The sequence below is a fragment of the Anneissia japonica genome, unplaced genomic scaffold (assembly GCF_011630105.1).
Source record: "Anneissia japonica isolate Jap-2015-1 unplaced genomic scaffold, ASM1163010v1 scaffold288224_len95395_cov107, whole genome shotgun sequence".
NCBI classification, from domain to species: Eukaryota; Metazoa; Echinodermata; class Crinoidea; order Comatulida; family Comatulidae; genus Anneissia; species Anneissia japonica.
Window position 1 is genome coordinate 16,159 of NW_022725273.1, and position 23,081 is coordinate 39,239.

The 23,081-nt window shown below is 33.6% G+C and overlaps 1 protein-coding gene across 1 annotated transcript; it reads right to left on the reverse strand.

The window, feature by feature from the left end:
* Nucleotides 1–662: 662 nt before the first annotated feature.
* Nucleotides 663–22,359, reverse strand: LOC117112692 (hyalin-like). The gene is made up of 11 exons (XM_033255832.1): nt 22,338–22,359; nt 21,408–21,518; nt 19,146–19,238; nt 17,841–18,059; nt 15,992–16,237; nt 13,563–13,796; nt 11,979–12,227; nt 10,981–11,217; nt 9,101–9,340; nt 3,378–3,602; nt 663–1,140 (listed from the first exon to the last, which is right to left on the reverse strand). Exons 1-11 carry the CDS (start codon nt 22,357–22,359, stop codon nt 1,091–1,093), a joined length of 1,926 nt encoding a protein of 641 aa, XP_033111723.1. The 3' UTR covers nt 663–1,090.
* Between the last annotated feature and the right edge of the window lie 722 nt (nt 22,360–23,081).

A 23,081-nucleotide genomic window follows, 5' to 3' on the forward strand; every position in this document is an offset into this window, starting at 1 on the left:
GACTGAAACTATGGGAAAATCTTTCACCTGACTTAAAAAGTAAACCAACTCTGGCAAAAAATTGCTATAAAAAATCTCTGATTCAGGTATATGGTGTATAAAATCCTTCTCTAATCTATAATGACTTTTCACTGCTTTTTTTTTATTATTATCACTATTATTAGTATGCAATTTCCTGTTTATCTTACTACTTCATACATATTATATTATATTATTATTATTGTTATTGTTTTGTTATTGATTTGTTATTGTTTTGTTATTGTTTTGTTATTGTTATTATTATTATTATATTATTTTTTGTATAATTTTTTATGTTAGGTTTGAATTTATATAACTTTTAATTATTAGGCCTACTACGTCGCATGTGACTGATTTTCTGGTGGTCATGCCTTACAGTTTTTATAACTTATTATGACTTCCTTTCACACCAATATTTTACATTATTTAATGATTACTGCTGTCTATTATTTAAGATAATACAATACCTTCATTATTTTCTCATTATATTAACTAATTTTATTTAGATTAGCTTTTTTCTATTGATTATAGTTGCTGTATATTTTTTACTTCATCATTTGATCTTCAAAATGACACCATGAAGGAGTCGAAACGTCGATCTTTTCTTTTAGCGTTATTTGTATGTTAAATAATTTTATTTGAGTGAAAAAAACCAATAAACAAACAAACAATATATATACTTTTGAAAATAAATGCCTTGTTGTCATAATTTTTTGTTTCAATATATATATATATATATATAATGCAACAAACTATTGTAAGCCAATGCCTTACAAAAAGTACAACATCCAGTTCTCAAAGTTGTTTCAGATTACCATTATATTGAGTATACTTGTCCTTAGGCCATACTGTACTTAATGGCCACTGTAAACACATTACTTCTTTAGGTTAGTATATGCTGGATCTACTGACATGTACGTGTGTGGATCTTCATAAGCCAAATTATCTCTCCTCTGTGATTCCACCTTAGGTGGCGCTGTAGCATCATCATCAGCAATGGTTGGCAGGGTGATTTCGTACTCGGTATCACCCGGCACATTTGTCTTTTTTGGTACTTCAAAAACAGTCATGTTCATCCCTGTGGAATGCTCCATTTTCTTATTCTTCTGAGAATAGTAGAACCTAATGTTTAAAAAAACAAAATTTTAGGTTCAGTTCATATAACTTCAACTTCACTATAAGTAATGAGATATAAACATACTTTATTTTAAACAGTGGCCTATGTGTAAGAATGATTAAGATGTTAAATAATTTACAGAAAAACTTTGTTTTTTGTATGAAACAATGTTGATGTTTGTAACATGTTTCTAATGATTTTTAAATCAAATTGATCCTAATTTAGCTTAGAAATCAAAACAAAATCAAGCATCGTTTTAATTCATAGATTTTAAAATTTTAAATATATATATTTTTTAAAGTAAAACAATTGTTTAATTGTATTTATTTAGATTTATAATATGCATTATATATAAACTAAAAATTGAATCTTAATTTTAATTACTGGTAAATGTTAGTCATAAATAACTTTTTTTTAAAGAAAAGAAAATGTTTAGTTGTATTTATTTAGATTTATAGTATGGATTTAAACTAAAAATTAAATTTTAATTTTAATTACTGGTAAAATGTTAATATTAAATAAGACTAATTGCAAAATACAATAATCAAGCAACATTATTTTGAAAAGATTTTTTATAAATTCAGATAAAAACATAAAGAAATGAAAGCCAACTAAAAGCTGTAGGTCTATATCACAATTAAGCTATTCCAATAAGAATTTTCCTATACATACGATAGAAGTCAAGTAATGAATACTAAACTAAATGAAATTAGAAGGAAAATAAGAATTATAATTCTACACATTACGGAAGTGTAAATAGCTGTAGCTTTTTATCACAATTAAGCTATTCCAATAAGCATTTTCCTATACATACAATAGAAGTCAAGTACTGAATACTAAACTAAATGAAATTAGAAGGAAATTATAAATCTACACATTACGTAATTTGTGGGCTTTATATCTTTTTAACATTTAATTTTTTAACGTATTGTATATATTTTGTGTTTATATTTTAATATTCATTATTTCAAATTGCACTTGGCAATGTATGTATTCAAAAAAACAATTTAGATTTTTATATACATTTGGATCTTTTTATAGAGAAGTCAATAAATGAATCTTGAATGTATTTTGTAATCAATAATATTACAGGTATTAAGAATTTTGAATAAAATAATATAAATATGAGTGTCATTGACAATTTAATCAGGGCATGGTTTACCATGGCAACTTGGAATACAAAAAAATAATAAATGTCAATGAATTTAATGGCATTCTCTTAAATATAGTCATGTGTCTTTGAGCTCTCAAGAATAGATTGAGTTAAAATAAAAGTAAATGCTAACAATGGCATAGCAACCATCCTCTATATATTATAATGAATGTAGTATCATCAGAAGTAAACTGATCCCACTACAAAAACATTTTTGTTAGTTAAAATCTAAAACATGAACACATCAAGACACCTGCAAAAGAAGATCAATGCTGGAGACATCAGAAGGTTTATGACACAAAGAAAAACGTAGCAACTATCCTCTATTATAATAAATTTAGTATCAGAAGTAAATGGATCCCACTTGAAAAGAATTTTAGCTAAAAAGCTAAAGCATGAATACATCAAGACACCTGCAAAAGAAGATGAATGCTGGAGACATCAGCAGGATGATGACACAAACAATTACTACTACCGCTATCAGGTAACCAGGTATTGATGATGAATTACAATTGCCTTAAAAAAATAAATAAAAATGCATTCTTTCTAAGAATTAAAAATATCCTATAGTACTGAACAACATTATATATAGCACTGAAAACAATATATATTAAAGTATTTTGGAATAAATACTGTATATAACATTATAATATTCTATGTTATGTTGTATGTTTGATGAGATGCAAATAAATAAAATAATTTAAGTATTATGATTATTACTGTAAAAAAACTGCAAAAAACTTCAAATTTACTTATTCATCAATCACACAAACAGATGATGTTAATAAAATATAAAATGATGAAAAGAACAAAAAACTCAAAAGAGCTTAAAAATTAAGGTGTCCTAAATAAGAGAAAACAATATTATATTATGTTTAAAATGCAAAAATATAGTGAAAAAATAATAAATTTGAATCAGTAACTCATACATTATTAATTAATTATATAAATATCCTACACGTAAAAATGCAAAACACTCAACAACAAACCCATATGCAAATACATAAAAATAAAATAAACAGGTCAATAAAGTAAATAAATAAATAAATAAATACTGTATAACACCCTGCTGTAGTAGAATGTCCTTACCTGTTATGTTAACACTAAAAGAACAGCTGGCTTTATTGCCATCAGTATCGACAGCAGAACAAGTGACATCAGTTTCACCAACATTAAATGATGAACCAGAAGATGGACTACAAGTAGCTGACAGACCACTATCAACATTGTCACGGACTACTGGGTCACTCCAGGTCACTGTAGCTAATTGGTTTATATCATCAGGGCATATCACAGTGGGTTGGCCCGAAGAACCTGTAATTATAGAGGTTTTTATATTAATACGTACAATAGTTTGTTGATCATAACCTGCACTTTTTGTAATTCTGCATCTCACAGGTTATGGCATGCATCACATTTCATGTATTACATGTCATATTCATCCCATGGCAAATATATCACATGTAATATGTAATGTAATTGGATATATAGCACTTTATACAAAAGTATCAAAGCACTCGAGGTGTGGACTAGCTTGCACAGTATCACATGTCATGAGTGTTTGTCATATGTCCATCACATTCACAACATGTCAACGTATCACATTATGAAATATGCATAATACGGTACACATGCATCACAATATGCATCGCACAATGATGAATAAAATGGAAAATGTGTTGTGTAACTGTAGCACTTCTTCCCCACTGAAAATAAAACCAAATTCTTTAACTGTCACACCAGCCTGTCTATTTGAAGGTGCGCTGCTCTGGGGCAGATGCAGGATTTGGTGGTAGGGGGTGCATACAAAAAATGAGGAAAAGCACCTCAAAACTGCTGGAAATGACATTTTATATAGTAAAATTCATCATTATCACATCATCATTATATAGTCAAAATGAAATGCAAAGAATCCCATGATCTTTTATCAGCGATTTTCGGTAACCACAGAGATCATATAATTAGTATATAATATATACAAAATAAAAGCTGTGAGTCACAACCACCTCAGCTGCACCAATGGTTGGGGCTAAGGTGAGAAAATAATATCTTTAGATGGCCTGAAATGACACTTTTATATTGTAAAATTCATCATCACACCATCAATATAGTCTAGATGAAAGCGACAGCACAGGCTTTAGCATAATGCGCTATATAAGCCAAAATTATTATTATTATTATTATTTTAAATCAGGGATGTTCTAATTCAACGTTCTATTGTCTGTGGCCCATATTTGGGCCTCCAAACATTTTTGGAGGGCCGCGAAGCCTTCTGGAAATTGATGCCCCCTCGGAAGCTAGACACTATGTTATCGTCTAGTATTAACCCTGTAAGATCGAATAAATCCGGTATGGAGGAATGATGTGATGAGTCATGAGCTAAAGATAAAAGTAAATATAAGACCTGTAAGAGGAAGAACACTACAGTAAACAACACCACACATTTCTTGATAACCGAATGCCCATGTGGATACTTTATTACATAATACCTGTATTATAGCAAGGTAGATTTTCAAAGTTGCGGAGTAAGAGGAGTGTACGTAAATGTTTTTGGAGGAAGGAGAAAGCTATCAGGGGGGGATTTAGGGGGCGCCGGACCAGCCCCCCTTTTGGGAGGTAAAAAAAAGAAAAAGAAAAAAAGAAAAAAGAAAGAAAAAGAAATAATGATAGCCCACAACGCCTCAAAATGTTATTTTCGGGCGTCTAGAACACAAAAATTTCGCGGACCCTTAAAGACATTGTCGTCTCGATCGTCCCAAATTTCGGCCGCCCCCTTTTGGACATCTCTGGATCTGCAGCGGCTATGACCTGTCTCTTATACACATCTAGATGTGTATAAGAGACAGGCTCTAGGTGAGTAGCAGGACCAGGTTAGCTGACCTGGTTTGCCGACTCTGGAATAACTGCCCAGGTTAGCTAACCAGGTTTGCTGACTCAGATTAACTGATGCTCAGCTGAATCGATAATCGGATACTAGGGTAACAGTCTAGACATACACAGATGCTGACCCATGTTTGGTTGTGAGATTAAATGCCTTTTGGGTAACTGTTTAGGTCAGCTTAATATATTAGCTGACAAGGTTAGCAATATATGCTGATTATTTTAACTAATACTGGGTTATCTGGCTAGGTTATATATTAATATGTTAACTGACTAGGTAAAATAATTATTAGGGTATTTGACTAATTAGGCTAACTGCTGTCTCTTATACACATCTAGATGTGTATAAGAGACAGCTACTAAATCTTTTCCGAGCCACTGGGGCTCATAGGGCTGGAGCTTATCCCCAGTTTCTGTAGTGTGAAGCGGATGAGAATTGTACTCCCCATGGACGGGACACTAGTCCATCGCAGGTTAGTCCCCAGCAGTTTCCTGGTACCCATTGATACAGCTGGGTGGACTGTAGCAATGTAGCTAAAGTGCCTTGCCCAAGGACACAAACGAATTTGCACAGCAGAGACTCGAACCTCCGACCTTACGATTGAAAGCCCAAACGTCAACCACTGCGCCAAACTGCTGCAATCATCAAAAAAGCAAACATTACCATACGAATTATCATTAAAATCAGCTTTGTTTTCATTAATCATTGTCAGTACCTTCATCATCATTGTAATCATTATCTTTAATTATTCCTATGTAACATCATCATCATTCATATCATTAATCATCATCACCAATATAATAATAATCATCATTTTCAAACATCATTAACATCAACATCAGTTTTACCATCATCGCTGTTTGTTCAAACATCATTCTTCATCATCATATCATGCCATTCTGCTTCATTTTTCTTACTAGGTGTACCTATCAAAGTAACCAATGCAGAGGATGGGGTCACCAAGACAGAGCCACTGGAACTTTATTCTTACTTAAATGAGATTGGGTGAGAGCCACAGTGTAAATAGTACTACAGCTATATTTTTCAAGGAGGACTCTATAATAATTTATATATTATTTGTCATTACATATTCATTTATTTATGTCTATTTCAAATCAGAGCTGATCATTTGGAGGACCTAAACAATAGATTACATTAAACAATTAAATTTAAAAAAATTATTTTTTTTGCAGAGGCAAACACGGAGTTGGTCGTATAGATATCGTTGAAAATCGTTATATTGGGATGAAGTCAAGAGGTGTTTATGAGATGTTTTGTTTCTGTAATTATCCTTACATCTCAACATTTTGAATTTTTTAAGTATTTTTCCCGAACTCAGGAAAGGTTAAATAAGCAATATATGGCCACTTGTCTCATCCCCGCACCCCCCCTTTAAAAGCGATGGTTGATAATTCTGAGTTAATGATAATTGGATTGACTGAAACTTGGTGCAATGCAAGCGTATTAGATAGTGAAATAGCTCTGGATGGATATAGTGTTTTTAGAGATGATAGATCAGAAACACAAGGAGGAGGAGTACTATTGTATGTACATGAATCTCTAAAAGCTACATCTTTCACAGAACTAAATGTTTCAACATTTGAAAATTCTACCTGGTGTAAAATTAAGCTGAATGAGCAAGAATGTCTTTTGGTGGGACTAATTTATCGCAGTCCAAATAGTTCGGAAGAGAATAACACTAAACTGATCAATGACCTGCAGTTTATAGGTACCCTCAATTACAGTCATATTCTGATTCTTGGAGACTTCAATTTTCCAGAAATACATTGGGAATATGGAACTGTAAATGCTGGTGACAACCACCCTGCATGTCTATTCTATGATACAATTCAAGACCAATTCCTAATGCAACATGTGAATTTCTGTACTCGTTTTAGAGATGGTCAAACTGCTTCAACTCTTGACCTAATATTGACTAATGATGATTATTCCGTGGACAATTTGTCGGAGGTAGCGCCAATTAGGAAAAGTGACCATGTAGGAATAGTTTGGACGTATTTATGCAGAATGGAGATTGTAACAAGAGAGCATGAGAATGGTGGGAAACTAAACTACAGTAGAGGGAATTATGTTGCTATAAGAGATAAATTAGCTCAAGTGGATTGGCATGGTCTTCTTCAAAACAAAGATTGTGAGGATTCATGGAATACTTTTAAGAATATTTACAATTCAGCTGTACTTCGCAATGTACCATTTCAAAAGACGAAAAAGAAATTGAAGCCTCCTTGGTTGAGTGCACGAGTTAAAAAAGCAATAAAAATTAAATACAGCTTATATAGGAAGTACAAGAGAACAAACTTGGAACATCATAAAAAGGAATATAAGATTCAAAACAACAAAGTTAAAACAATAGTGAGAGAAGCTCAAGCAACCTATGAAAAGCAGCTGATTGGCTCCTTCAAGCAGAAACCAAAGGCATTTTATAGTTACATAAGAAAAAGTCAAAAAGTTAAAGTTGGCGTTACCCATATTGAAAAGTCAGATGGGTCACTTACCATAAATGATCAAGAATCTGCTAAAGAACTAAGTAAATTTTTTCAATCAGTTTATACACAAGAACCTGATGGAAATTTGCCTAACATTATGTTGAAAACCGATCAGAAGTTATTGGACATACCATTCTGTAAGGAGGATATTGATAAGAAACTAAAGCAGTTGAAACCAGAAAAGGCTCCAGGACCTGATGATATCCATCCAAGAGTAATGAAAGAGTGTAGTCTTCGTACCATTAAAAGGTCATTCAAATATATGGATATAGAGAGCTTTAAAATATTATATAAATTATATGTTAGACCCCACCTAGAATATTGTATTCAGGCTTGGAGCCCGGGCTTAAAAAAGGACATAAGTATACTGGAAAAAGTTCAAAGAAGAGCTACAAAATTACTGCCATATTTGAAAAATATGAGTTATAGTGAGAGATTAATCAAATTGAATCTGTATACCTTGGAACAACGGAGAGTTAGAGGAGATCTTATTGAAACTTTTAAAATTGTTAAGTCCTTTGAAGACGTGGATTGTGGAACATTTTTTATCTTTGTCGATGACACTAGCAGGAGAGGACATGAATATAAATTATACAAACCAAAACTTAACAAATTTTTGAAATGCAGAATGGAATTCTTCTCATGTCGCATAATAAACATCTGGAATAGCTTACCGCAAGAGGTTGTTGCTGCCACAACTGTAAACACCTTCAAGAACAGACTGGACAGCTGTGGGGTCTTAAAGGCGTTTGCCTAACTTTTCCCACTTATATCAAGTATCAAGTAAGTAAGTAATAAAGGCATGTTCACTCAGAATCAAATTACGAGCACTCAAGTCGCGTATTAAAGGTAATTCAGATGTTTGTGGGCAGAGATACCGGCATCTTGCTATAAAATAAGATGCACTCTGGCAGTAGAGCGCTCTTTCGTTAAAACCTAGTTCATATATGCAGTTTATTTCAACAATTTTGAGGCATATCCTCTTGAATCTCAAAAAGTGAGGGTGTGTCCCCCTTCTCACATGATCTGCTTCAATAGGGTGTGTGAGAGTTCACATTACCTCAGCCCTAACATGGTTGGAGCTGAGACACCCCCCTCTTCCCACATGATCTGCTTCCATGGGTGCGTGAGAGTCCACATTACCTCAGCCCTAACATGGTTCGGGCTGAGGTGCAAACATTTTGAGAATATGAACCTCTGGGTCCTTGGAAATTTCACTCTCATACCTTAATAATCCTACAAATAATTCATATCAACAATATGATACAACAATTATTTTTCTTAATACAATTTAGGGGGGTGAGCACCCCCCATGCATCCGTCGCAAAAAATATGAAATAAAAAATATGAAATTAACATAATCACTGCTTAGAAAATTATTATTCAAAATGATAATATTCAATATACAAATCATTATAACATACCTGTAACACTGACATTAAACATGCAACTGTCTTCATTATTAGCAACATCAGTAACAGAACAAGTAACAATAGTTGAGCCAATGGTAAATGATGAACCAGAAGGTGGAGTACAAGTAGCTGACAAACCAGTATCAACATTGTCACTGACTGTTGGGTCATTCCAGGTCACTGTAGCTTGACTTGAGGATGTACTCATGGCAATGTTACTGGGGCATATCAGACTAGGATTAACGGTGTCTTCTGTAAATAGTGTGGAAAATATGTCATTAAAATATAATAAACTACAAATAGGCAGACAACCAAAGCAGTTGTGCTTGGGCTTTGAATAACCTGCCTTTTTAACTTTCTTAGGTGGCGAACCACTTTTATACCCTATTCTTTTACAACCCATGGCATGATATTGTCATACTATAATGCTATTGTCATGTTATGCGTTGATTGCAGGCTCATGATTACAAGTTCAATAAAATCATAATGCGACTGTTTATTGACATATTGCCATGTTTTTCAGAAATCTATGCTAGTACAATTTGCAATCACTTTCCTTCCAATTTATCAAGTACAGATATGCTGTTGTATTGCTACAGTCGATCTCGGCTAAGTTGAATACAAAGTAGCTGTGATAAATCATCAATTTTTATTTACTTGGCAAAAGAACACTAGGCATTAGTTATTTAAGCAAATAGGCCCCCATTGAATCCGCCACTGTAAATGACATTTTTTATCATTCTTAACAGTGTTTCAATTGAAAAGTGTATATCACTTCTGCATCAATTCCATGATGGCATGTTTGCCCAGGTCTGCATAGGCGGCGAGACATCGGAAGCATTCTGGGTTGCGCATAGTGTGAAACAATGGTTGCCCATGGGCACACACACTTTTTACACTTTTCTTGTCGGCAGTTTTAGAGTTCATCAACCAACATCTGGCGGAAGGGTCTACATCCACACCACGGTGTGCAAAGTCTTCAACTTGGCTCAACTAAAGTCCACTCTGTTCTTGTTCGCGAGCTGTTGTATGCTGATGACACCGCCTTTGTTGCACATAACCACAATGACTTGCAGAAGATTTTTATTATATTCAGTCATGTTGCCAGTGACCTAGGGCTGTCTATAAATGCTTCAAAGTCTCAGGTTATTTTCACTCCTTCCACATCACTCAAGGACATACTTTCAGTTCTGATCAACAACACCCCACTGTCTAGGGAGTTCTATAGTGGCCGACGGCAGCATCGACTGTGAGATCAATGCCAGAGTTAAGGCGGCTTATACAGCTTTTTCGTGTCTACGCCATCACCTCTGGTCACAAAGAAACATCCATTGCTTGATGAAATACAAGAAAATTTATGATTATGGCACCTCTCGATGGCTGGAAATGGCCCTCTTAGACTCAAAATTTGAAAGAATTTTCTTGTTTTCTCAAATTTTTTAAAATTTTTAAATATTTAGGGGGACCTGGGCCAGCTAGGCCCCCATTGAATCCGCCACTGTAAATGACATTTTTTTTATCATTCTTAACAGTGCTTCAACCTATGTTTTGATGTTGAACACATTGCATTAATGTCCATAATTTTGCATGATGCAGGGATGTAGTTATGGTGGACGGAGGCCACCCAGCCTTGGAGTTTTCCACCCAATCTAAAGCTAATTTCAGGGTCCTCAACCCACCCTTATTAACCCACTTTTCCATCCTTAAAATCCAATCTTATTATTTTGAGTTTACTCAATGTTATCACCCACCCATCCTTAAAATGTTAATCACCCATTCTTAGTTTTCTACAGCTACAACCCTAATGATGCGATAAAATATATGGAGAGAATTTTAAGACAATTTATCGGAGAAATTATACTTTATGCAGAAACATGGCCTTGGAGACTTACCAATGATATAAACTGTAAACATACAGCTACCTGTCCTACCAGCAGCATCAGTAGCATCACAAGTGACATCATTTGAACCAAGAACAAATAAGGAACCAGAAGATGGAGTACAAGTAGTTGACAGATCAGTATCAACATTGTCAGTGACTGTTGGGTTATTCCAGGTCACTGTAACTTGGCTTGAGGATGTACTCATGGAAATATCATCAGGACATGTTAAATTGGGACTCTCATTGTCTAGAACATAAAAAAACATACAAATTCAAAATTTATGTTAATGTTTCTTTGATATGTTAAAATATATATAAAAATTAAATTAATTCTTGCCAATGTTACAAACCCTGTAAATCATTATTTAATTGAACTGAATTGAATTGAATTTATAATTTACATTAATATTTATTTATTAGGAAATACTACAGCAGCATGAATAGATTAAATATAATGAATTAAAATGATATGGTATGAACAATAGGCCTACCATTAACAAAAAAATCCCATAATGTGAAGGGTTAAAATTAAGAAGATTAGTTTATACGAATAACCACACTCAGTGGACCTATAATATAAATATACAAGACGGGTACACACTGCGTCTGACGGTTGTCGGCAAACACAATTCCACAGAGAACAAAATAGAATGAAATGTGCGCAAAGTTTTTCATGATGATCTACTCAGACTGCAACCAACTACCAGCTGATGTATGAAACGCTCACAGAGATTGGACATGGATTCACCTGTCAACAGCCATACAACAATTGTATGGCGCAGCGTGTGCCCAGCTTAAGACAACCATATTGTCCTTTTTATTCAAGGGTTGAAAATATGATTATTTAATCATTTCAAGAAGAGTGTCCCCATTGCCCCAATGGGGTGGGGATGGGGGATTTGGCCAGTGTTAAAAGATATACTTCATTTCACAAAAAATTGTCCTTTGAATAGGGGTTTCTACTGAATATAAATATTACAAATGGTTTCATAAATGAGCAAAACTTACCATGGACAAAAACAGTAATTGTGCAGGAACCAACATTGCCATTACTGTCAGTTGCGGTACACGTAACAGTATTGGTACCAAGTGGAAATGATGAACCAGAAGGTGGAGTACAAGTAGCTGCCAAGCCAGTGTCAATATCATCAGTTACTGTTGGATCACTCCAAGTTCCAATTCCTGTTGATTGGCCTGGAGATGTAGGTACACTAACACCACCAGTACAGGTCACAACTGGCTCTTCAGGTACAAACACTGTTAGTGAAAAAAGAAAACATTTACATTTATAGCATAAAAGATAAGGTATATTTATGTAATCATTACCATATTGCTATTATACTCACAGTTTAGCACTATATGGCATCTAGAAAATATACAGTATGGTAAAACAAATAATAGTGACCATCTTGAGACAAAATGTATGAAAATTTGTCTCAATTCATTCCTAATCTAATATTTTATTTTGGTACAGAATTTAGACAAAGGTGGAAACCATTTTTATTATAGAAACAATCCTAGACTGGTTGACAACAGTTGACATACAAAAATAACAAATGCCATTTACTTTTAAAGTAACCTGTAGCTTTGGAAAAAATACTGTCACTCTAATAGGAATTTGATCAGGTTTATGTATTTTTTGGTAACCTGGCGATAACATACTTTCAACATTTTTAGTCATTAAGGCGAGACTTCCTTTATTCCTTGTTTCGCGTACTTATTTTTTTAAAGATTATCGGAGGAGGGCGGAATAAAAATAAAAATAAAATTTTCTTTTCTTATTTAACAAATGGTTTTTCCAAAAACATTCAGACGAAGGAGAAACTAAAAATAAAATTTTATTGGTGAATGTAAAATAGGATGGTTAAATGTTTCAAATTTATAAAATTAGGAAGAAATATACATATCTTATCTTTGGAGATTTCAAGGCAGCAGAGGGCATAATAAAAATAAAGAAAAACCTTTATTTTTTTCTTAAGGTTCCACTTTTTCGTGGCAGTGGGTGCGCTAATTGGCCAAAAATAAAATTTAGTTTCATTCGAAATCATCAATATTTGCAGTCAGCGGGTTCGCGAAACAAGGTATAAAAAAATTTATGCCTAATGTGTCATTCTCATTATTGGGTCAACCTCAGGTTGTAGTATGTAGCTATGTTATCAGTTCATCCATGTCACATTGGGATTGAAATCCAATTGCTTGTGACCAATCCAATAGGTCAGTTGTCTGAATTAGTTCAGGGGAGCTGGACTGAAAACCACTACAGTAGCAAGTTCCAGATTCAATTTATTCATTATTTTATACATTATCAAATATTTTCTGGATGAATAGCAACATTCACCAATAGAGGGCAGTAGACAAAAAACACCTGCTGTGAGCCTATTTGTCAACAACACTTTACCCTAGAAATACACAATCCCAATAAACATAAGAAAGAATATGGTAATATAAATGAAAAAAATACTAAAAGATATTTAGACATATAATTATAAATATTAATGTCCTAAAAATCCATAGAGATGTATAAGCAAACTTTACAATAATGCAAAATGTTTCAAATCATCAATAAACAATAGACAAATCAATATAATTTACCTTCAACATTGACAACAAACATGCAACTGCCTACATTATTAGCAGCATCAGCAGCAGAACAAGTAACAGAATTGGAACCAACAATAAATGAGTGACCAGAAGGTGGAGTACAAGTAGCAGACAGACCAGTATTAACATTGTCACTGACTGCTGGGTCATCCCAGGCCACTATAGCTTGATTTAAAGCTGCAACTGTAATATCATCAGGGCAGGTCACACTTGGAGGTTCATTATCTAGTAAAACAGTTAATAAAAGGTGATTACTCTGTATTCAAATAGTAATTGAACTTTTTTTTTACAAAATTGTTTTCATTAATTTAGTTTCCGATAATATTTTTTTTTCTAATTAGTGGATTACAGTAGTCACTAGTGTTCTCTTATTTACACACAAGGTTATGATTAGATAGTGAAGATTATATTTTTACATGTTTGTCAGGATTAATTTGAACTATACTGAGGGCAGCTGCCAATTAAATTTGCTCCCTATAAAAGACTTGTTATTTTTCTTTTTAAATACAATAATAATAATATGCAATTATAGTCATGTTATGAGTACACTATAGGAAATAGAAGCCTAAGGAACTGTAGCGTCTCTACTATTTGTATTTAAACCACAATATTCAATTTGTATAATCTTTCATATTTCATTTGTAAACCTTACTCTATGTATATTACTGTACACTGTATTATTGATATATTCAGCTTAAGTTCAACTAAGGACAGCAACCTGTTTCCTTATGGTACCAGAAACTTAGATGACAAATAAGTCAGAAATGTACTGTACCATGGTAAACAATATCCCACTTTTATTAACTAAAAATATGACATCATGTAATCATCCTTAATTCATATTGGTCAAGTATTACATCATCTTTTGAATCATCCCAAATATAATAAGGAGTGCTACCCCAATATAACACAGTATTCCTATTGCTATACACTTTTTCACATTGTTCTCATTTGGATTACTACCTCAACTGTACTTTGCAATATTTTATTTGTTTGATTTCATCAATACCCAAGTGTTTTTGTAGCTTACAATAAGCATTTTTTCACTGGAAATAAATTATATTACATCTATTAATGTTGGTTTGTTGTATTCTTCCCGTTGCGCCATTCAACAACTAAAGAACCATTATTTACTGAAAAAATTGCACAAGCCCGCAGCTGGGCTTAAAGGCAATTTTGAAGGAGTGGAGTTGAATAGCTTGGAGGTTAAGATGTTTGCTTTCTAATCACAGGGCCCTGGGTTCAATTCCTGTCATGGTAACAGGATTTTTTCTCACGACCAAAACAACTTCACTCCATAAACCTCAATGGCACTGGTCTATGTAAAGCATCATGTGTTTATGTCATATGAAGTGATTGCCACCTATCTAATAGGACAGTGATTAAGTCGCTATTGGTAATCCTTGGCCTGAAGGAATAAAATAAAATAAATAAATAAATAAATTTTTAAAAAATTAAGTAAATAATGGCTCCGAAGCTCCGAAGACTATTTTGTATAGAGTATGAAATTACTTGACTATAATTGCTTTATAAGTCAGTTGTTGTCACCTTTTCTATGGTCCTTTAATCAAACTGCTAGTTGTAGATTGGATGCTATAATCATAAAAAAAACTGCTGGTTGCAGTGACCGGTTGCTCAGTGATCAATACATTATACTGCGTGTGTACGGATTAGCAGTGCGTATTAGAATGATTTGTTAGTAGAACGCACACTGACACCCTTCGCACAGCTCTTAATAATAGAAGATGATGAATAAATTGATTGTGGTTAATGAAGTTTTTTTAGGGTCATTAGGTTGGCCCAACCTCCTGGTAAACATTTGTTTAATAGATTAAAAATTTAACATTTAAATATCTAAAAGTCCATCAATTTTTGGCTTCACTTCCCACACTGCACTTATGTCCTATCACTCAACCCCACAAGATATCCTTCACTGTCAGGCCACTATAGTAAAATATACAATAGTATAATATAACATGTTTTGACTGTTTGTTATAAAATTAGAAATCTAAAAAAGTTAATAGGCCATTCCTTGTGGGGGAACTCTCCCACTTCCACAACTTACACCTCATTCAACTTTCAGCAGGCCTCACATAGTCCCTAGACCCCCAACTTTACAGTACGGTAACTGCCTATTACATTTAATACAGGGCTCAGAGTGAAGATGTATTTTTGTAATGAAGAAATATCCTAGTGTCACAGAACCAATGTGTTAAAAAGAAAGCACCTTAACTGCCATGGACTGCACATGACAAGTAAATCTTTGACATTTTTTAATAGGAGATTAAATTAATGAATTCTTTTTAAATTCTTATTTATGTTGTTTTTCTAAATCAACAAACACAATATATCACAACGTATTATTTAATAAATTACTAATTTCTCAAGTAATTGTAAATATTAAATTACTCAACACTTACCTCTGATGGTTACAGTGAAGGTGCAGGAACCAGTATTACCACTGCTGTCAGTTGAAGTACACGTAATAGTATTGGTACCAACATTAAATGATGAGCCAGAAGATGGAGTACAAGTAGCTGACAAGCCAGTGTCAATATCATCAGTTACTGTTGGCGGATTCCAAGTTACAGTTCCTGTTGATTGGCCTGGGGATGTACCTGTATTAAAACTAGTTGGACAGTTCACAACTGGTTCAACAGGTACAGCTACATACAAAATAAGAGTTACAGAATCATGTATACTTTCACACAGCATTTAAAAATTTATTCTAAAAATACATCACCATGATTCTTCAAGTGCAGGTAATCTATTATAAGTGAGTGGTGACGTCATCACTTATATTTGCACTGAATTTTCCTATACCCAACTGATCACTATATTGATATAGCGCCTCAGATATTTTGCGTCTTGTGCAAAAAAGCTCAAAGCTGCAGGGTGATTTTACTACAAAACATTGCAATGGAATTTTTTGTTGCTAGGTCAAGCTATGAATGCACACTCAACAAATGAAGCCTAGATTCAAGATTCAAGATTCGGTAAAAACTCAGAAACATTCCACTGGCAGTTGTTACAAGTGTTCATAACATACAGTATACAGTAATAAACAAAAGACAATTCAGGATATAAAAATATAAAACTATGAGCACCAAACAACATATATTCATAAGAAAGAGTACAAACAGAATATTAAACATTGTTAAACAATATCACACTTTAAACCTAATTCAATTAGGCCAAAATTGCACTTAAACAACAATGATCTATTTACATTATTATTATGAAGGTTAATGGATTTGTAACGAAGGAGTTTCTATAATGGCAAAATGTGGTGAGTAGTACATTTAGACGAAAACGAGAGTTAAGAGTAAATGTAGTGGATGAGTGGCTTACTATAGAAAGGCATAATGGTTATGGGATAACAAGGTGATTGACTTATAAAACTACTGAAAAAAATAATGAAATTGTTCATAATATGTTCACAATATATTTTAATCTATTAAACAACTACCAAGAGTTTAGGCCTACTTAATAACCAGTGGTAAACTTTGATAACCACAATCAAATTATTCATCTTATTCATATCGCGACGAGCTGTGCGAAAGAGTGTCAGTGCACGTACCACTAAGAAATCATTGTAATACGCGCAGCTTATGCATACACACAGTGATCACTAAGCAATCAACACTTCGATGGATTTATGATATAGGTCCTATAGCAACTGCTCTAAGACCAGCAGTTTGATTATGAAAGGCCATAGAAAAGGCGATGGACATCACAACTGACTTATAAAGCAATTATAGTCAAGTAATTTCATACACTATAGAAAATTGAAGCCTTAGGAATATTTCCTTCAAAAATTGGCTTCAGCCCTGCAGCGTGCTACTGTATATGATCTTTGGTTACAGTACCTTACACTGATGTCATGCTGCTAAAGAGGTATCATAATGGCCTAAACTTCATAAAAAAATTGCCAAAAATAGATTTTAAAGTTGATTCTATTAAATGACATATCAAAATCCACTCCAGTAAAAAATATCATCTTTCTAGGCCCCTTTTAACTGTACAGTATTACTGATGACATTCCATCCAAACACAAAATTGATAGAAAAACTTTCTTAAACATTCTAGCTGTATTCTCAAAAGTGGACTATTTTCTGAATACAGGCCTCGATCTGTTTTGTAATACAGTAGGTAAAATAAAGTCATGATGCTCATTAATAGTATAATTATAAGGATGATGACTAAATTTGAGAATGGTCTTAAACAGAAACAGGCAAATGATTCCACAAAAAAAATGAATGTTTGTACCTCCATACACTTGAACTTCACACAGAGTGAGCTTCATGTTATTAGTGCCACTTCGATATACGAAAACATAACGTCCATTAATTGATGGATTGCAGTCTATCTGGTAGAAACCAAAGGAAGACAGCACGGTTGATGTGGTGATAGTAGATCCGCACTTGTTATTACCCCAAGGAACTGCCAATACATTTTCAACATGCACCTCTGAGTCAATCAGACTGGCTGCAATACAAAATGTTAAAACTGTATTTATATTAGTTAGTTAACCCTTTCACTGCCGGCTGTTTATGTGTTAAGCCAACCACAGTGCCAGCTGATTACACTGCCATAATACGCTGTGTGCCAGCTGATTATTTACCAAGGTCAGCTTAAAGCCTAATTTTGATAGTGTGTTATTATTTGTCACATAACTCATAAATTATTGAAAATATGAAAAAATAAATCTAAAAAACTTTGTTCAGCATAGATTTTTACATATACCTATGCTATTTCTTCTACAATTTATAGCCATTTTTTGATTTAAAACTGAAGATGTTTTCTCCTCCATAATTAAAAAATGTTTTGATATGACTTTGCTTATTTTTACAGAGTTTGAAAGACATTTGGATAGTTCTGAATAAAAGTTGCTGATGTTATTTATAATACATTATTTTTATAACCAATTATTGGATCCCAAATAAAATATTTTGTCCAAGAGACAGGGCCAACACACAACACAGACAGCACACACATGACTAGGAGTAGGATAGGCCTAGCTAGCCTAGGTAGGCCTGCTGTAATGTAGGACAAAATTCCTACTATGCCGGGTCCTTACACAACAAAAAAGCAATACCAAAAAGCCAAGTCCTACCTATTTCTGTTCCTTTTCCCCCCGACAATAATTGACTGTTTTTTTCTACCATAATTCAACCGAACAGAGTTCATCCACACATGTCATAGATTTATCCTTCTTCCAAAAACTTTCACGCACACTCAGTCACTCCACAACTTTCAAAGACATTTTTGTGGTTCATCCACTACTTTAGCAGCATGCACAAAATGTGCATTCGCAGTAACAATGAAGCGGATCTATTAAAACTATTTTCTCCGTGTTAAAATTATCTTTGTTGTTTTTTTTTTATTTCTCAGAAAGCTTCATAGCCCTCTAAAAATGTCTTGAGGCCAAAATTTGGGCCATGGCCCTTAGTTTGCGGAATGTCGCATTTGGCAATATGCTGTGGTGAATACCAGCACAAAAAAACATTTATTTTTTTTAGTTACATATGATTTAATTTACATGTAGTATTGTCAAAAGCATTTAAAATTTACCTTGGTTTCCATTTTCTGGAATTATAAGAACATAGTCAACACTGTAGATGTCTCCTAAATCAACATACCAAAAATAAGGATTCTGCTGTTGCACTATTAAAATAACAAAAATATTGTTCACATTAATTAATAGTCATTTGCATTAATAAAATCAGAAACTTATAAAATGAATATAATAAATTATTAAATAAAAGCTAGAATACACAACTTGCAGTTAGAATGTTAATAACAAAGAGATCACCATTTATAATAGCCTATATGAACTCAAAATGGTGTTGAATCCACAAAAAGTGTTCCTGATCAGTAATCAAGCCCTCTCTCAAGCCCCATTCAGACAGAGTTGTAATACCGTAATATTGCGGTAAGCACGCCGGCATGGGTTTATGTCTGAAAGGGTTGATACGCCAATATGCAGGCTTACTTTAGAAAACATTGCACCATAGTAATATTGTCGCAATATTGCGGTAACGGTTAATGGCTTGCTCTGTCTGAAAGGATACTGCATGGGTTCTCAAAAACAAAGCTCATTTTTTGTCGACATTGTGAAAACTATTGTTTAAATTATTTAAGTCAACTAGCAAGAATCAACACAACAAGAACATTTATTACACAATATTATTAATTTTATTTTTTGTACACTTTGAGGAAGGTGGCATAAAACATCAATGGACGAGTCATCAGCCCTTCAACCTTGGATCAACAACATTTACACAGTAACGGATGTTTTGATCGGACACCATACTGACAAAAATGTAAATAAAAAATTTCCCCCTCTGTGTTTTAAACTGCCTGTATTACGCCATTATATAGGACCCTTTCATACAAAAAAAGTGTTAAATTACCGCAATATTGCCGTAACAAAGACGCTGTGTCAAAGGCAGACCAGTTATTATGCCGGCATGCTTACCGCAACAATGCGTTAACATCTATCTGCAAGGGGCACCAGAGAGTGGGCTAAAAATAATTTTTGTTATTAACAGTCTTTTCTATTCATCAACTTAACTCCGTCAAACTAATTAAATATGATTAAATAAACATTTTTTTTAATAGTTTAGAATTCAAAGACATTTTTAAAAAGGCCTACATTTAAATTTTGCTCGTTTATTGGATTTCATCAAGATACTGAAGAAAAGGATCTGGTTTGACATTTTAGTACTGTTATAAAATTTTTGAAAAGAAATAGTATTCAACTCCCATTAAAATTTTTACTACAATCAGACCCTGTGATTTAAGTCTTCTGCTGGATTTGGGTCTCATGTTTTTAAAGAAGGTTGTGGTCTTGTCAAAAAAATGCTGGTAATGACAGGCTCCTTAAGGCCCAGGATTTATCAATCTCAACTTAGCAAATGTCTTTAATTACAGTAACTCAAAAAAAGTTAAGATGTCCCTATGCAAATATCTTACAGTAAGCTGAATTATCAAACCATCTTAGCAAAATCTCAGCTTAAAAATCGTCTTGTCATGTGTACAATTTGACTTTTAAATTTAAAGAAATTTTTAAGAAACCAATTGATAAATTTGACTTTAGCAAAAGAAAATGGACTTAGGACGAACTTATGATAATTTCTAGTTTGATAAACAATGCTGATCATGAGAGGCCCCTTTAGGTCCCGGGCCAGGCAGCAGTAGTGTATGAAGGATTTTGAAAATGGGTGATGAATAGTAGGCTAAGGTGATGTGGAGACCATAGCCTACTATCCAGTACAATTGTTTGATACACCTCATACATAGATTCTATAAAGACCTAAAAAAGTAATGAAAAGAGTACACCAAATCTTAAAGCCCATAGGTTACTTCCTAGGCTTAAGCGGTCAAAGGGCCAATCTCTCTCAGCGTTGGAGAGGTTGTGTCCCCTTTACCGTATGTGTCATAAATCACATATTGTAGCAACATTATAGGGTCGCAACAGGGCAAAAAAGTACTAGCATTTTAATGTGATACCCTGTAGTACTTTTATTTCTCAGGAATTTATGAACTATCATTTAACCTACGTCATACCTGTGATGGTTGAAGTTTACTTCTTAACCAATCAGATGCCTAGAATATGCATGCGGTATATAAAAATAAATACATCCACTGAACTTTTTTTGCAAGGTGCAAAACTATAGACGGAGCCAGAGCCTCAATGACTCTGAATACTTCTTACACCATAAATTAGTTGTTATACTGTCTAAAGTAAATTACTTCAACATTTATTTCCATGTCACTGCCCCTGACTGCCAGAGGTGATGGACGCTATGAAACTGCAATTGGGATACTTACTTGTTTGAGAACATGTACTAGAAAAACCATCAACAGCTAAATCAGCAGAATAATCACTACTGGGACTATCAGTTGAAGACTGATCAGCAGACTTGTATCTTGAAACTAATGCTGTTGTACATAAAAATAATATTTTTTTTTTTAATAAATTTTTTTTTTACAAATTGAGAATATAAATGAATTAAATAAATGGATAATTTTGATAACAGGAAATTATTATTTAAAACAAAGAAAAATGTCTCATTTCTAAAAATTTAAACCCAAACCAAACCACATGTTTTCATCTTATATTTGTTTTGGAAATCCAAGCTCTTTTAGTAAGCTAGTCAAAAAATTATGTAATCAATCCATAGCATACACATTTAAAATTGACTGACGGTGTAGACATGGTGAATCCCCAACATAATCAGTGAGTATGACATTAACACATTTTATGATAGGGTTTTTGAAACCAATGACACTCAAAAGTTCTCAAAATGATTGGTGACACCAAAGCATACAACTTGTTATTAAATTTTGTATGTCAATAACTCAAAATACACTTTAATTATTATTTGAAAAAAACTAGTTTATAATACAAAATTTTTCATGGCTTTTTTAGGCAGTTAACAGTTTATATTAAAGAAGTGAGTTTCAGCATCGGGCTGTGGCAGAAAATAAATGTTTGACATTAGTGGAGGAGCTACAGTAACTCTTTGAGCCATACATATTTTAAGAATTTTTCAGATGTCACTGACCTGAATTATAAAATTTTTATTGCAATAGATCTGTAGGTGTATGCAAGGCTGCCAGGCCCCAAGAGTGGGGGGGGGGGGGATTATGCAATTAGATGCCAAATTCAGTTAATTAGAAACATAATATTGTCATTGAATAAATATTGGGTTTTGTTTTTTCCAAATACACCTTATCATTCTTCTTTATTGTTTGTACCAGGCCCTGGGACACTGGCCATGCCTACTTGCCTCTCAGTGCTAGTGCATGTATGGTCATATAAATGAATGAATGGAAGAAATTGTTGAAAGGTTGATGAAAATAAGATGATTGTCTTGTAAGCAGGAGAGTTGTTGACTGACCTTCCACCAGAAGGGAAATAATGAGGCCCCACCCACCCCCACATAACATTAAAGGAATTGTCTCTGCCAGTAGTCCACAATTAACAATTGTATCTACAGCAGGTATGCATTAACGAGGGTGCCTAGCTGTCGTACGTGTTACTACGCTTTCATTAAGGCATACACGTCAATGCTCACGCATTCGGCGTGAGACTCCCCCATTTGCGATCTATTTCATGCTCTCACGCTTGGGGACCAAAATCTCACGCGTAAATGTAATATTGCATATAAAAAAATAATGTGTGTATATTTTGTTATTCTTTTGCTAAATATGTATCTATCATTAAAGTGCTTAAAATAGGATGGTTTTGTCGTTACACATTCAAACACAATTAAATGGTGGCACACCACACCCTGGTTGAGGTGGTAATTGGCTTTCTATTTCAACCTTCTCAAAAATAAATTTTGATAAGGGTCAGTAAATATTTGAAAATCTTCTTTTTTTTTATAGATTAGATTAAAACTTGCTGCAGCAAAACAGAATATGTTGTTCTTTTACAAGGCACTGTCAGTATCGTCGGATAAGATAAAAGAACACACTACCAACCGCTACACGCTCGGT